General features: G+C 37.5%; 1 protein-coding gene across 4 annotated transcripts in view; it reads left to right on the top strand.

Moving 5' to 3' along the window:
- Positions 1-14739, top strand: part of agrn (agrin) — a 173814-nt gene extending 159075 nt beyond the window's left edge. For all 4 annotated transcript variants that reach the window (XM_077732487.1, XM_077732654.1, XM_077732404.1 and 1 more), the window contains 5 exons: positions 318-501; positions 1371-1461; positions 6596-6820; positions 8886-8989; positions 12410-14739. In XM_077732487.1, coding sequence (XP_077588613.1) covers positions 318-501; positions 1371-1461; positions 6596-6820; positions 8886-8989; positions 12410-12570 — 765 coding nt within the window. In that variant the 3' untranslated portion in view covers positions 12571-14739. The remainder of the gene's footprint in view (positions 1-317; positions 502-1370; positions 1462-6595; positions 6821-8885; positions 8990-12409) is intronic.

The raw sequence follows: 14739 nt of genomic DNA, 5'->3' as shown, positions 1-14739 counted from the left end.
AGGAAAAAAGTGTTGTGTTCTCAGTGTGAGGCAGAGTTTAGCATATCCTTTGCTGGCATGAACAACATTTTAATATCTCCTGCCTGTATTGCTTTATATCATATATCAGTCTCTCTCCTTTGATGATGTTTGATTAACTTACCTTTGTGCCAGAAGCAAAAACTGTAGATGTGACAGTTTATCGTACATTTACCCAAACATGTGTAAGAAAAATCGGGTGAGATTTGAAGCCCGACTTGGCCAAAATGATTTTATGATGCTGAGTAGCCAAGAGTATTCTTACCTTTTCTAATTCATGTATTCTGTTTATGCAAAAGATCATTTTGATGGGCACGCCAATCCTCAGAGAGGAGAACGCCCTACGCTCCCAGAATCTGGCCATGTTCCAAGAGCACCCATGTTCCCGGGAACCTTGCCACAATGGTGGTCGTTGCAACCCCCAGCTGGACACTTATGAGTGTGTTTGCCTCAGCGGCTACAGTGGCGGACACTGTCAGAACGGTAAGTAAATGTTATTATTTTGGGAGTGTTTTTATGGCTAACAATTGTGATTTGCGCGCAAGCATCTCTGCATATTACAATCGAGATTACAGGGGTGTCAAACTCACTTTGGTTTGCAATCCACGTTTGTGGCGTTAGATCTCGTCTGGGTCGGACCAATTTGTCTGCAAGGCAATAAAAAACGAATGTGACTACGGATAGAAAATGGAAGTGCAAAGAACACAACTCACACTCACAAAACTTGTTTTTATAGCACCCGTGTTGAAAAAATAAAAGCATTTAATTCTATATGTACAGTGTAAATGAATAAAGTGCTTGTCAAGCGGCCTTGATTAGACCCTTTAGCAGGCCGTCTAGGGCCCGTGGGCCAAACATTTGACACATCTGGTCTATAAAATAGATGATCTTGTTGAAAAAAAAATTGTCTTTCATATAATACTGATGAGAATAAAAATCACAATAAAGATTAAGTGTTTTATGCACACAATCCCTTTCAATGTGTATAATAATTCTGCCACAGCATGTCATGAACTAAGATGGTTTTTCTCTGGTCTTAAAGCAGCACTTAGTAAAATTATAAAGCGAATCCATTGGCACTACATACACTAAGAGGTGGCTGACTCCCTGTACATTTTATAACATCCGCCTGACAAGTTTAAATGAACCGTTGCTGGATGTATCTCGCAAAAACATTCCCCGCCTTTGCCATTAACCTTGTGCACGTAGCCGCCTTTCCCTTTTACAATAATTAAAAATGCAATGACACTCTCATGTCAGCCCCGATAACAGAAGCTTCCTTCTTATTGATCGCTGTGAGCTCTTCCACTCAACAACCTCCCGATCTCCCACCCCGCCTGTTCTTTTTACAGCCATTTATGAGAAGTCTGCCGGGACTGAGACTGAGGCCGTTGCTTTTGATGGGCGGACTTTCATCGAATACCACAATGCTGTCACAAGAAGGTAAGAAGGAGGGCAAGAGCATGTCCTCATCTATTTAGCCTAATGGTACAATTTCACTCTAATTGCCGTATTAACTAAATAAAGCCGGCGTCTATGCATCTCGCTCCACCCTGTGATGAGAAGCTTGACGATATCATTATCTTAAATGCTGCAGGGGTACTAGGAGCAAGCTAATAGGCCCCATTTGAACACAATTTGACTAATTATTAAGACATTCAAAAATCCAAGTGTTGCCTTTGGTGTATACCAGTCTTTTTCGCACAATGACAATTTGTGTGAGATTTGCACAACTAGCTGACATTTTACAAAGTGATCAGACCGATGCCACCGATGTAAAAGAGTTTCGTAGAGAAAGTCTTTGGTATAAAAGAAAACAAGATGTTGTGTCCCTTCAGGCTGCCAGTGTGACATTTGTACTCCTTCAGATTGATGTTTGCCTCAGGGAAGATTAGAAACAATGTGTGAATAAAGAGCAAGTGGCTGTATGTATTTGTCAATGCAAAAGCCAAATAACATGCTTTGTTGGATAATTCGCTCCCAAAAAACACTCTGTCTGTCTTTGTTTGTTTTTTGTCTTGTCCACTGTTGGTCTTTTGTCCTTATATGTCTGTTCTCACATGAAATGTCCGTCACTGTCTTTCCTTTTCCACTAAAGCCAACTCACCAATGAGATCCCAGAGTAAGTAGATGAAACGGCCCAATTTCAATTCAAACCTAACTAACAGTAACAAAACTATTCATTTTTTGATAATTGGGAATTAAAAAACACCCACCCACATATCCACGCGGACAATAACCATCACCCTAACTGCACATGTCCAACATCCTTTCAATTTCATTACATATTTCAGTTGGACAACCATTTTTTTGTTTGTTTTTTTTCTTTCTCCCAATTTTGCAGTGTCATTAGATCTTTTTTCTGCTCCACTCGTCCTTCTCCAACGCGAAGAGAAGCATGAATGTGTGCATGATAAGCATTGTGCTAGCACCCAAGAGTAATTGCTTTATTGAAAATGTGCAATATTTTATGCATGGTTCATACCCAAAAATGAATCGCCATGCACTTTTGCAATGAATTCAAATGGTAAGCTGGAATGTGGAATATGAAGGAAACCAACCTTGAAAACAGCAGCAAGATATAGTATCCTAATTTTTATTCTTGTTCAGTTTACTACTGCTGGTCATTATCTCAGTAAGTAACCCTTGTTTAGACAAAGAGAGCTAGCTGCTAAATGTCTAAACTGATATTTCATAGTGAGTGAAGGAATTTTTTTAGATTTTGTGACCTTTACAAGTGATGAGTAAAAAATTAAAGCTCAATATAATCTAATTGCTTTTAAATAGTTTCCATTTTTCAATAGTTAATTTGCGCCGAGAAAGAAAAAAAACACAAATAATGGAACATTTTGACATTGTGCAAAATTCAAATTAATTTCAAACATGACATTGCGTTTCGATATTAATCGTCATGGTAGCCAAAGCAAAAACAGAAGGTTTCAACATTTTACTTTATTTTCATGGACATTCCTCAAAAAAAAACTGTAGTAGTTTTGATACATATGCGTATTTAGTAGTTTGGTAAAACCTGGTGTTGGAACAATGGAAGATTTGTAGTGTTTGACAGCTCTGGGTTAAGATGACTAGATTCAGGCCTGATTCTGAAACTTTGTTGAGTTTTCTTATTTTCTTTTTTTAATTACCGTTATTTTTCATAGATTTTCTATGTCACGGTCTGTCCTTTGACTACCAGTCATCAAGAGCTGTAAGATGTTAATCATATATGTGCCTTCATGGCTTATAGATTGGACCTCCAACAGAGAGCTCTTGCCGTGTGTATCCACAGATATCAATCTTAACAGAAGCGAGTAGAGCGGCTCGGATCAGCGCTAACAAAGGTTTCATGGATGTCACATTTAGTCAAGAGTCACAATGAATTTGAGTAGAGGCCAGCAGAGCGCTGCAAGTCCTCGGATCAATTCGGTGCGATTTGATTTCGTGACGAAAATGAATACATTTGTCACATAGGCCATTAAGAGCTCAGCAAGGGCACAAAGTCAAACGTTTACCTCGGGTTAATGGCGCTACCACTCGGAGAATCCTTTGAGCTGCGCTCACTTTGCCCAGGTCTAAAAGCCTAGGTCGATAGGACTCATGGCCCATTATTTCAATGACAAATCATATGACGGCTCCCCAGTGGTATGGCACTTGACCCCTTTTTCTGACCGATGTATCTCATTCACCGCTCAAGTTAATTGACGCTATGTTGCACTCTTGCAATGTTGCCTCATTTATAGTTGTTCAGGAAATGGGTGGCTGACTGAATGAGGCCTTTGTGTTGGGTGTTCAGTCTGACCAGGAATACGTTTTATCTTGATGTGTTTCCTTTAAAAGATGCTTGTTCCCAGGGCATTTTGGCACTTTAGCTGCTTTGATCCAATGGTAGTGCCCTGGAGAGCCACTTTTCATGGTTGCAGTGTAGTGAGGCGCGACAGGATGGGCGTTTGGGTGAATGGTCGTGCTTGCTGAATTGTGAAAACAAAATTTGTGGCAATGATTACAGGTTACTTAAACTACCAGCTTTAACAGCTTGTTTTTCTGCAGTTCCCACCCATTTCCAAGGAAGCAATTATTGTTCAACAATTAACTGCTTTTGATTGTTAAAAAGTAATGTTCAAAACAAAAAACAGACTATTGACTACAATAACTTAATTATATTACTGAATCCCTGATGAATCCGATGCCTAATTGCTGGATTTGCTAGCCAAACTCACTCAATTCTTTTTACATTAGTTTGTGTTTTCATATATAATATATACTACTCAAATAAAAATATACAATTCATATAGACTATTTACATTTTAAATGAAATATGACATTATGCAACATTCCAGGTCAATTATTCAATGGCCTTCCAGTTTTATACAATGCGACTTTAAACAGAAACAGGTTTATTATTTTCAGCCATTAAGAAATGTGACTCCATTCCACAAGACAGCGACTTCACAACTTTACGCTCCCATGTTAGAAATTCAACGCGATCAACAGAATTCCCTAGCTCGAAAATTCATTCAGTCATTTTAACAGTCCTAATCGCCCAGTTTTTCTCACCACTTTGGATATTGTAGCAGCAAAAGCTTTTTTCAGCCTTAAGCTGCTCTGAGTCCGTCCGGCAAAGGGCTCACAACCACCCTCCTTCCCTCTGGCCTCGACGCTTACCTTGCATGCCATTGACTTTCTCCCACCCCCACTCTCCCCTAAGTCCCGAGTCTGTGGAGAACCCATCCGACCTGAGGTGAGTCTCTGAAGATCTGTAAGACTTACAGTCTCTTATTTCTCCTTCCGAGACAAACCCTCCCTGTCTACTCACCGGCCTAAATCTCCCTCCTTGGACGCAGCACCATTTTAATCATCACGATGGAGTCTCAAGCATGAGCCACTTCACATACTTGAGTTGATCCAAGTTTAAAGCCACCATTGCAGCACAGTATGCTGCATGCTGAGCCTCCAAAAATCCTCCCGTCGTGGCAACCTGTACTGTATTTTAAACTCTGCTGCCACCTAGAGACAAATTGACAATGAAAGGGCCACTGGGAAGATGGTTTCGAGAAAATTTGAACACGTGTTAGAAGTAGATAAAATCCAACCATTTATAAAAACAGAGGCACCTACACAACACCAGTCTCGGAAGTCAGTGGTTTATATGAGATTTCCAAGCCCCGTGTGCGCACCGTTGTTTTATTCATGATATATTCCGCTCGCTTAATAACCTTGAACTTATCAGTGACAAGCTGCTCGGATGGAGATTTATTGGCCCTTGTAAGATTTTTGAGGGTTTGCCAGAAGAGGGTTCTCTGGGCTTTATTTGTTTTCTGGTGGTTTTTTTTTCATCAATAAATCATCAATTTGAAATTATTTCATATTTGTTGCTTTAACCTCAGCAGATTCAGATGATCGATCTGTTTTACTACCTGGATATGATTTAAAATAGAGAAAAAAATGTAATATAGTAGTAGAATTTGTAAACAAAATGAAAGAATACAACTCTTGAAAGTCTTTTCTGCTGAGGTAAAACAAACCCATTATTGCTTCTTTTTTTTGGTTAAATATTGCTTCATTGCTTCCTTATAGTAAACCACTTTTATTTCTGCACAAAAAGCACTCCCGTGAGTTTCTGTTTTCCATGCTGACTCTCTTGTGCCATGTTGTCTGTCTTGTCTAATCTTTTGAACCAGCCCTTTGCTATTGTTATTGTATTTTGACTCCATGTGCCATTGCTTGTTTGTTGTCCTCACCTTGTCTTTGTGTCTAAATACCCTTTGAGGAAGGTGGATTATAGCTGTGTGCCAGATGTGCTGGCAATTGCACAGATGCTGATTGATGGCACGCACACAAAAATATATAAACACTTGTCGGCAAATGGTAGGTGGGAGGTTTTATGGGGCAGCTTTAGCTGATGCTCCACTGGGCATACATGAAGAGAACACGCGTCGTTTTTTTTTGTTTTTTTTTGCATGCTTATTTATGTATTTTTAAAATACTGCGACGATAAATGTGAGCACACACTTGGCCGTTCCGCACCTCTTCAGGATAGCATCTTATCTTCACCCTCCCAGAGTGTTGGCAGGCAAAGAGACTGAAGATCAAACACGGTACTGAAGACACATCAACAGACAGACACAAGAAGAAAGGTTGCGAACAACTGGCTCGGTAGACAAAGAGCCCCCTTGCTAAACCGAAACACATTTTGCATTCTGATTGCCTTCACATCAACAAAACAAGACAAAGGCTTTGATATGCAGCTCATATAATGAATTAGGAATGCTTTTATCATTGATTTTATATCTCTATTGGACATTTGTATGGACTTTTTCTGTTGCATGATGAAAATTCATTTAACAAAGGAATTCTTGATTGTTTTGGGCTAGACAAGCAACACTTTTAAATACATTCTATAGAGAAAAAAGATTGGAGGAAATCTCCTAGTTTGTTGGTCTATCAAATGAAATGAAGTTCAACAGCATTTTCAATCCAAAAAGTGTATTCACAACATTTTTTGCCAATTCAAACCGCCTTTTTTTCCAGATAAAGTATAATCTCAACATATCACTCACGCCTCTACCCTTTTCCTTCCTAGTGAAAAAGCCCTTCTGGTGAACAAATTTGAACTCAGCATCCGTACCGAGGCGACTCAGGGCCTGGTGCTGTGGAGCGGGAAAGGCGTGGAGCGTTCTGACTACATCGCCCTGGCCATCGTGGACGGTCGCGTTCAGATGATGTACGATCTGGGCTCCAAGCCGGTGGTGTTGCGCTCCTCCGTGCGCGTCGACACCAACCGCTGGATACGCATTAAGGCGAGCAGGTGAGTCGTGCCATGTCAGCCAATGAAGTCTTTTTTTTCACATTGATGGGATTACACTTCATTCATATTCTATTCCTGTTGCTGCGATCCCTTGCATCAATCCTGCGATGTGCTATGAGTTGACAGATTAGTCTCAGATTAAGGTTATTTCCACGCTTGGTCATGCTTGAGTGCGAGATGCACTGTGGATTAAATTCCATGGATGCGTTCATGAATGTTGAGGAAGAAATAACGTGCAGGAGCACTTAGATTCCACAAAGGAAAATTAAATAATAATTGAATTAGAATTGCATAAAGATCAATCCCAACACACACGCAAATGTATCTTGAAGATCACGACAGCATGACAGCTGATGCCACACTTTGGGAATTTAGTTCTAAATTACATTTGCGATGAATCAGGTTAGCGTAAATTAGATGGAGCAGAGAAATCCTGGATCATGTTGTCATCAGTACGTTGCCCTTTGGGTAATCCAGTTTTAAGAATTTTGTTCATTTTCCTGTAGCACGCACATAATTTACATCCAGTAAAGTTTCTTCAAATGCTGCAAATGTCTTAAACCAAATTGATTTCTAATGCAGACATCCAGTCACTTGCTCTTAAGTAATGTAATCCTAAAATATAGTGCCTCTTTGATCATATATATCCATAATGAGGCAGTGAAAGCATTCCTTTCCAGATATGAGAAGGATTGCATCCGTAGCATAACTTGTTTCAACGTTTGAAAAATTGACATAGAATTCTGTACTTTTGTTTTATTCAGAAGCCAGCTCATAACTCTTATTTATATATGATATATTGCAACATTGATCAAGTAGGAACCATATCTACTGAACTTAAAAGTTAAAGGCTTGTACGATAACTGAATTGCGAGCTCAATAACTGCAGTACTACATGACTGATTTAACAACAAATCTTTATTTTTTATTTTTTGGTTGCGATTCAGGCATTAAAGTACCACAGACTTTTTCAGAGGAGTTAAATGTAATATGGCCATTTAATTTATCCATTTTTTGTTATGACTGAAATATAATGAAATAAAACATAGTGCTATGAAAATTAATGATATAGAAAATGTAATATAGTTCTAAAATAAGTTATTATTATTAAAGATGTTCATTCAGGCGTTAAGCATTGTTAAACACAAAAATATCATGCATTAGATTTTCAATGTTTTGTATAAACTGATTTTAGTTGTTCAATGAGGTCCATATCACAAGTTAATTTGACATTATGGTTTCTTATCCTGTATGCGCATTATTATTTTTCATTTAAATAGGTTTCAACATTCAACAAGATTGCCAACATTCCTTTGTGTATAATTGTCATAAGATCACACATAAAAAAGAGAGAAGATGCACGACTAAACAACTGAACAATGAGAAAATAACCATCTTGGAAAAGCCAATAACACAGCTCATTTAATACCATGCTTTACAACCGAGAATAAGCACGCAGTGATTGTCGTGCATAGTGTTGTTGCGTTAAAGGATTCTGTCATTAGAAACAAATGTATTTCTCCAAATGTGGTGAGCATGAGCCATTTATCACCTTAAGCCTGCTGGACATGAACATTCAGCATTGCCCTTAATTAAAGCGCAGGGCATAATTAGGTTGCTTCCATTGTGTAAGAAGAAAAGCAAGAGCAATTGATCATTTAAGCCAAGCCTAGGATCAATTCACGTCTCATCCTTGGCACGCTGAGGGGCTCACAACATAATTTGGACGTCGCTGTAAATCACAGCATGTGTAGTTATAGCGTCGCAATCTGTGTTGCTTGCCGTTTTAATGACGCCCCCTCTGTTGGAATGACACTTTAGTGGGTTCAAATTATGCCCCTCGTCACAACTCTTGAGCCACCTTGTATGAATTCTCTTCCTGCAGCATCTGTTAGCTGCTAGGCGGGCCCATTTAGAAGGCTGCTTGGCAAAGGCATTTATGGGGGTGCTTAGTGTGCTGCCAGCGTAGCCGTGGAGTCATCATGCTTCGGATTAAATGAAAGAACATTTTACAGCTATTACATATGACACACATTCTTCTAAACAACAGCCCTGTCCTCCACAGAGCGCTGCGAGATGGATCGCTGCAAGTCGGCAATGAGGCAGCTGTGACAGGATCATCGCCTTTGGCAGCAACTCAGCTGGACACAGACGGAGCGCTTTGGTTGGGTAGGTGGCCACACTTGGATAGAGAAATGGAGGAATCCATCACTCACAGCCATAAGAATGTCTATAAACACCCTGGCATCAAGGGGAATGTTTCTCCCACTGACTCTGTGGTCCCATTCCAACGCAATGCTTCTGTTTTCAGCCAATCCATATCAGGCCTTGATCATATTATCACACTCTTTAAAGAAATGCCTCAATCATTTTTCACAACAATCATTGAAATTATTTGGAACTATTCAAAGGCAACAATTTTAAAAGACACAATGTCAATTTTCCATTGTGATAGTGGAGCCAAAAAGCAGTATTTATCGGAAATAGGCAAAATAGTTGAATCCGATATTTTTTAAATGGCAGAGCTATTTTATATTTTATATGAGGATAAGCAGTAAAGAAAATTTAAAAAAAGAATGAATAAACATTTTCTTCATTACCGGAGGGCCAAGAAATGTATGATTTCCATACTTTTTGCGATACTTTTTTTTCTTTCACCAAAGGGTCATTTATATTAAGTAAAACGCGTTAGTATGGAGATTAAGATAGAACTGGATAAACATCAGTAATGTAACTGGCGATGTCATTGAAAGTGCTCATTAGCTTGATAGTTGGCTTATTTGTGATTTTTTACTGCCGTTTTGCATTGTGTTTAGTAGATGTTAAGTAGAGCGATTCACGTTACTTTTCTGGCTCTATTTATGTATCCAGAAGTACACCTCATAGGCATGTCATACACGAAAGTCAATGTGAGTGCTTGGTATGAGAGAGTGCGTGTAGATGTCACGCACACATGATGTAAAGCTAACTGAGAAGATCACCCATCCACAAAATGGAATTGGCATTTGGAGACTGCATTCCTCCACCAATCAACCACTAAATAATATTTACTACTAATAATAATAACTAATAATAATTTGTCAGACATGCCCTAAGATCTAGAAAATGAATGACTTAGTATACTAATGCAATTTTTTTTTTAATACCAAAAAGACATTGTACAAACTGAAACTACAATACCCAAAATTCAATACATCACATTTGTATTGGAGAGATCTGCGAACATTTACTGCTTTTGTACCCACGAGAGTTTACCAATTTGGGCCACCTGCCCCTTTTAGCCACCAGGAATACATAAATTATATGAGCTATATAACGTTATATTACTAGCACTCCCAAGCACGCATATTCTTTATTAGGACACTTTTTTGGGCAAGCAATTCAGAATAGCACTTAAATTGGGATGATTTTGTACAAAGATTTTCCGGCGCATTACAGTAGAAAACCTTTCAAACATGGACCCAATTTGCAGCTTGGTAGAAGCAAACAGAGGTGTGTTATTGACCTCGGGTATCAACATTGGAGTCAGTGGAGAGAACTAAGCCCTGAAGCAAGAATACATTATCTTCCAATCTTGCCATCAAGGGTCCTTCTTTTTAAATCCCCTTTTCACCGTTCGTCATTAATTCGACGGTAATGCGCGTAAAATTAGGTCTGTCGATTCCCCATTTCTAAGGTGTGCAATCCGATTAAAATAAGGAGGTAAAGAGATTTTGATGGCAAAGTAAATTCTGAGCCCAGCAGATAAGTGCGATGAGGACAATAAAAAGGCTGATCCTATAGTACGTCAGAAATATTTTGGATAGAAACTTGCTAATATGCAAAGGAGTAAGACTAGTTGGCCTGTGAGTATCCAAAAGCGTAAAATCATTGTCTAACATGTTGGAGAGAATAGAAAGCGTCAAACATGAACCAATTGGGTCACTGTGGGTTCTCCGAGAATATAAGAATTCATTTAAAATTTAATATAAATTGAATAGACGCGCTAATAGGAAACACAATGGATCAATTGCTTTGAACTGCAAAAGTGCTACTTTTATATTAGACAATAACCATTTCACTCTTTTCATAAAGACTTTAAAACAAATTATAACTTTCCCAGAAAAAGCACAGTTTCCAATTTAGCTATGGCAATCTAAAGCCCTACCTTTGCCAAGATAAAAAAAATGTTCACTTTTGATTGACAGTCTAAAGTATTGATTTTAATATGTCCTAATTGCGGCTGGAATTTTCAGTTCATTGCATCATACTTATATAGGGAAAAGTTTCTAAACTCTCTTTCAGCTACATGAGATTACCAGAATATTAAAAAGTTTTGCAAAGTGTATTCAAATGGGGTGTCTATTTGGCAGCTAAACGGAAAAGGGAAACATTATTTGGTTTATTAGAAAATTATTTATAAAAGTTTATTATTTATTATTATTTATATATTATATATATTATATGTATATATAATATAATATAATATAATATCATATCATATCATATCATATCATATCATATCATATCATATCATATCATATCATATCATATCATATCATATCATATCATATCATATCATATCATATCATATCATATCATATCATATCATATCATATCATATAATATCATATAATATCATATAATATCATATAATGTAATATTATTCATATATATATATATATGAATAATAATATATATTATTATTTATATAAATTATATTATATATTAACATAAGAAGTCTTGTTGTTATCTTTGCTCAGTTACAATGCGAATATTAATTGCTATATAATGTGTTTATGTTGAAGGTAACGTGACTGAAAACGCCTACCTATGTATGCTATACTAAAGCTTGAACAAAGTAGCCCAAGTGTGGAGGTTCTGTGCATGCCCTCTACTGGCCAACTCACAACCTACAGGCAACACAGGCACCATAAATCCAAATGAGAGATTTATTTAAAAATATATTAATAACTTTGAGTGCTGCGGTGACGACTAGGGCCAGCAACTTCTGCCACAGTTTCTTTTATAACCCTCAAGTAGACACAAGAAGTTGTACCTTCTTAGAAAAGGCAAAAAAAAACACATTTCAATCATAATAGTAATGCTGCTACGGAGAGTAAAAACAAAATCATTAGAAAAATACTCGGGCAAGTAGAGATGGCAGAAAAATCGACTTGCTAAATCTACTGGAATAAAAAGTTTACTTTTTATCATCGTCCGTCTGGGTCTTTGACTAATACTTTTTTTCCTCTGACCACCGACCGCCTGTAATATCCTTTTTAGGCTATAGGTATCTGATTTTTGCTTAATCTTAACAGATGCTTGCTGCGCCTCTCCATTTTACGATTATTACTTTGTTTACTTAGTTTGTTCTTGGTTTCTAGTAAAATGCAAAGTAGCCCTCGCAAAAATGCAATTTATATTCCAGTGCAATTTATATTCATTTGTTGTTTTTTTTTCTACCTTGGTTATTCTTGGGTTTTTTGCGACTTATGACTTACGGTAGTTACTTCCTACCTTTTCTATTATTGTAATGATCGAGCAACGATTTTCTTGCGTGAGTGCTTTGTTTAATGGCTTAAACATCATGTTTCTTGTTGTCCTCAGGCGGCTTGGAGGAAGTGGCTGTAGCACGCCGATTACCCAAGGCCTACAGCACGGGCTTTGTTGGCTGCATCAAGGATGTGGTCGTAGACGGCGTGGAGCTTCACCTGGTGGAGGACGCATTAAACAGCCCCCAAATATTACACTGTCCAGCGGCCAAATAAGAAGGTCCCAAAAAAACACTGAGAGAAAAGAGGAAACCAATCAGTAACTACTCGAGAAATCCTACCCATCTTTTCCACACCCTTCATAACACCAACGTCTCCTGCTGTAATTATTTTCTATTTTTGTATACTTTCGTCGCTTTTTATATGGGAAGAAAATGTTTTTCAAACTTCTTATTTTCCCCTCATAGTTTCTTTGAATCCGATCCTCCGTTCACGTCTTTTGCATTTTTTTCTTTTAATCAAGAAAATGTCTTCAAACGTCTTATTTTCCCTTCATAGTTTCTTTGAATCTGATCCTCCGTTCACATCTTTTGCATTTTTTTTAATCAACATGGAAAGCATATTTTCCGGTGTATCGCTTTGATGTTTAATTCGTCACAAGCTATCAAAAGTGACGTTGCTCATTACTTGAAATCTGGTGTTGATTTTTACTTAAACGTTTTTTTGGTGCCATATCTGTCATCACTTACATCCCCTTCACATATTCTTTTTACAATCAATAATATACTTTATTTTACATTCCCTCACCACCTCCCAGTCAAAGTATTTTCTTAATGGATAGTCTAAGATCAGTCAAGATGCTACAGTGAAAAAGGAATACAACAACAACAAAAACATCCATCACTCTAACTCATTGCCCCAAAAAATGTAATTTTATTCATACTAAAACTACTATTTGTTGCATCTCCAGCCCAACTGAGACTAACACATCAAGATATTGATAAATTGTTATAAATATAGACTTTATGAATGACACCAGAGACTGTGAATATGTAAGATTGATTTTTTTCAGAGAGAATTGTGGGGTCTTGCCTTTTTCTTTTTTTTTTTAAAGCAAAGGATCACTTATAATGACAATTTTTATTGCATGGATTTATGCCATGTTGATTTTCCCCTCCTTTTTACCCACAAAAAAATACAAGCAAAACAAGATTTTTTTTTTTTTTAAAACAAGAACGTCTTGGCTCACTTCCTGTATCTTCCCTTCCTGGTTTTATGTGGGACCACTGAATGGTCCACGAGGGGGGAAATTGTCCTTAGATAGGATAAGAATAAAGGGAGCAATTCAATGGGAAAGAGACGATCACCTTTGGATGTCTTCTGCCTGGCAACAGTCAAGAAACAACAAAAAATAGTTTATTTCTTTTTTTATATCCCACATTCCTGGAAAAATCCAGCTGTTGAGAATGACTGTGACCCTCGATGAAGCCATAACAGCGAAAATACATCATAAAACTTGTTAACTAACATACTGTAGTAGCGCATGGGTTTGTAACATTCAGTGATGCAATGAGGAGTTGCTAAACCACAATAAGCTGTGAGGACTGTAATCTTCTTTTGATATGAGATCTTTGGCAATATATTGTATGAAAAAAAAATCATGCCTGTTTTGTGGTTAAGTATCAATCGGTCTTATTGCTTTTCATTCTTAATAATGGTTCCCCTCTAAAATGATCTGGCAACCCGTTTTGTTTGTACAGCCCACCTGTTTTAAGTGCAAAGTGTGTTATTTGTGGAGGTTTATGTTTTTTTAGTAAGATACACTGGAGCCATGTCTCTTCTATCACACGTTAATAAATGTACATGGGGGAGGGATGTCACTAAAGCTATAATATTACTTACTGTCTTGTGCGTAATATATCAGGTGAATTCAGAGGGCCCTTTTCTGGTGTAAAAAAAAAAAAAACATGTCTTAGTTGACCTTCACCTCGCTCTCTTTATGTCTTACTTAAGCCATGCTGTTCTTAGAATTTGACCTAATGTGGTGTCAACATTTAAAAATATATGTATATATTTGTACACGACACCACACAATAAAAACACATGATTTATTGCCAATTTGGAATTGCCTTTAAAGTCACTAGTCACCTTGACTCTAAGCACCATTCTTATTTTGCCAATTAATGAAGCCAATCTACGTATAATCCACGTAAGAGTAATATAATGGCAGATAAAATCATAATTTTGAAGGGGGAAACAATAGAAGGGTGTTAATTTCTCCTCTTTTGTTGCTAACATATTTAAAAGTGGATGTAACCTACTGCCCGATCTCAAACCTCAAAGGGCAGTGCACCAAGTAAAAGTGGCATGACCTGAACATTACTAACTTTATGACCTTTGTCTTGTGTTCCTACCATCATGAAATAAAATGTCTACCAAAATGGG

The sequence above is a fragment of the Stigmatopora nigra genome, chromosome 1 (genome assembly GCF_051989575.1).
Source record: "Stigmatopora nigra isolate UIUO_SnigA chromosome 1, RoL_Snig_1.1, whole genome shotgun sequence".
Taxonomy (NCBI): domain Eukaryota; kingdom Metazoa; phylum Chordata; class Actinopteri; order Syngnathiformes; family Syngnathidae; genus Stigmatopora; species Stigmatopora nigra.
This window is presented reverse-complemented; position numbering and strand designations above follow the sequence as displayed.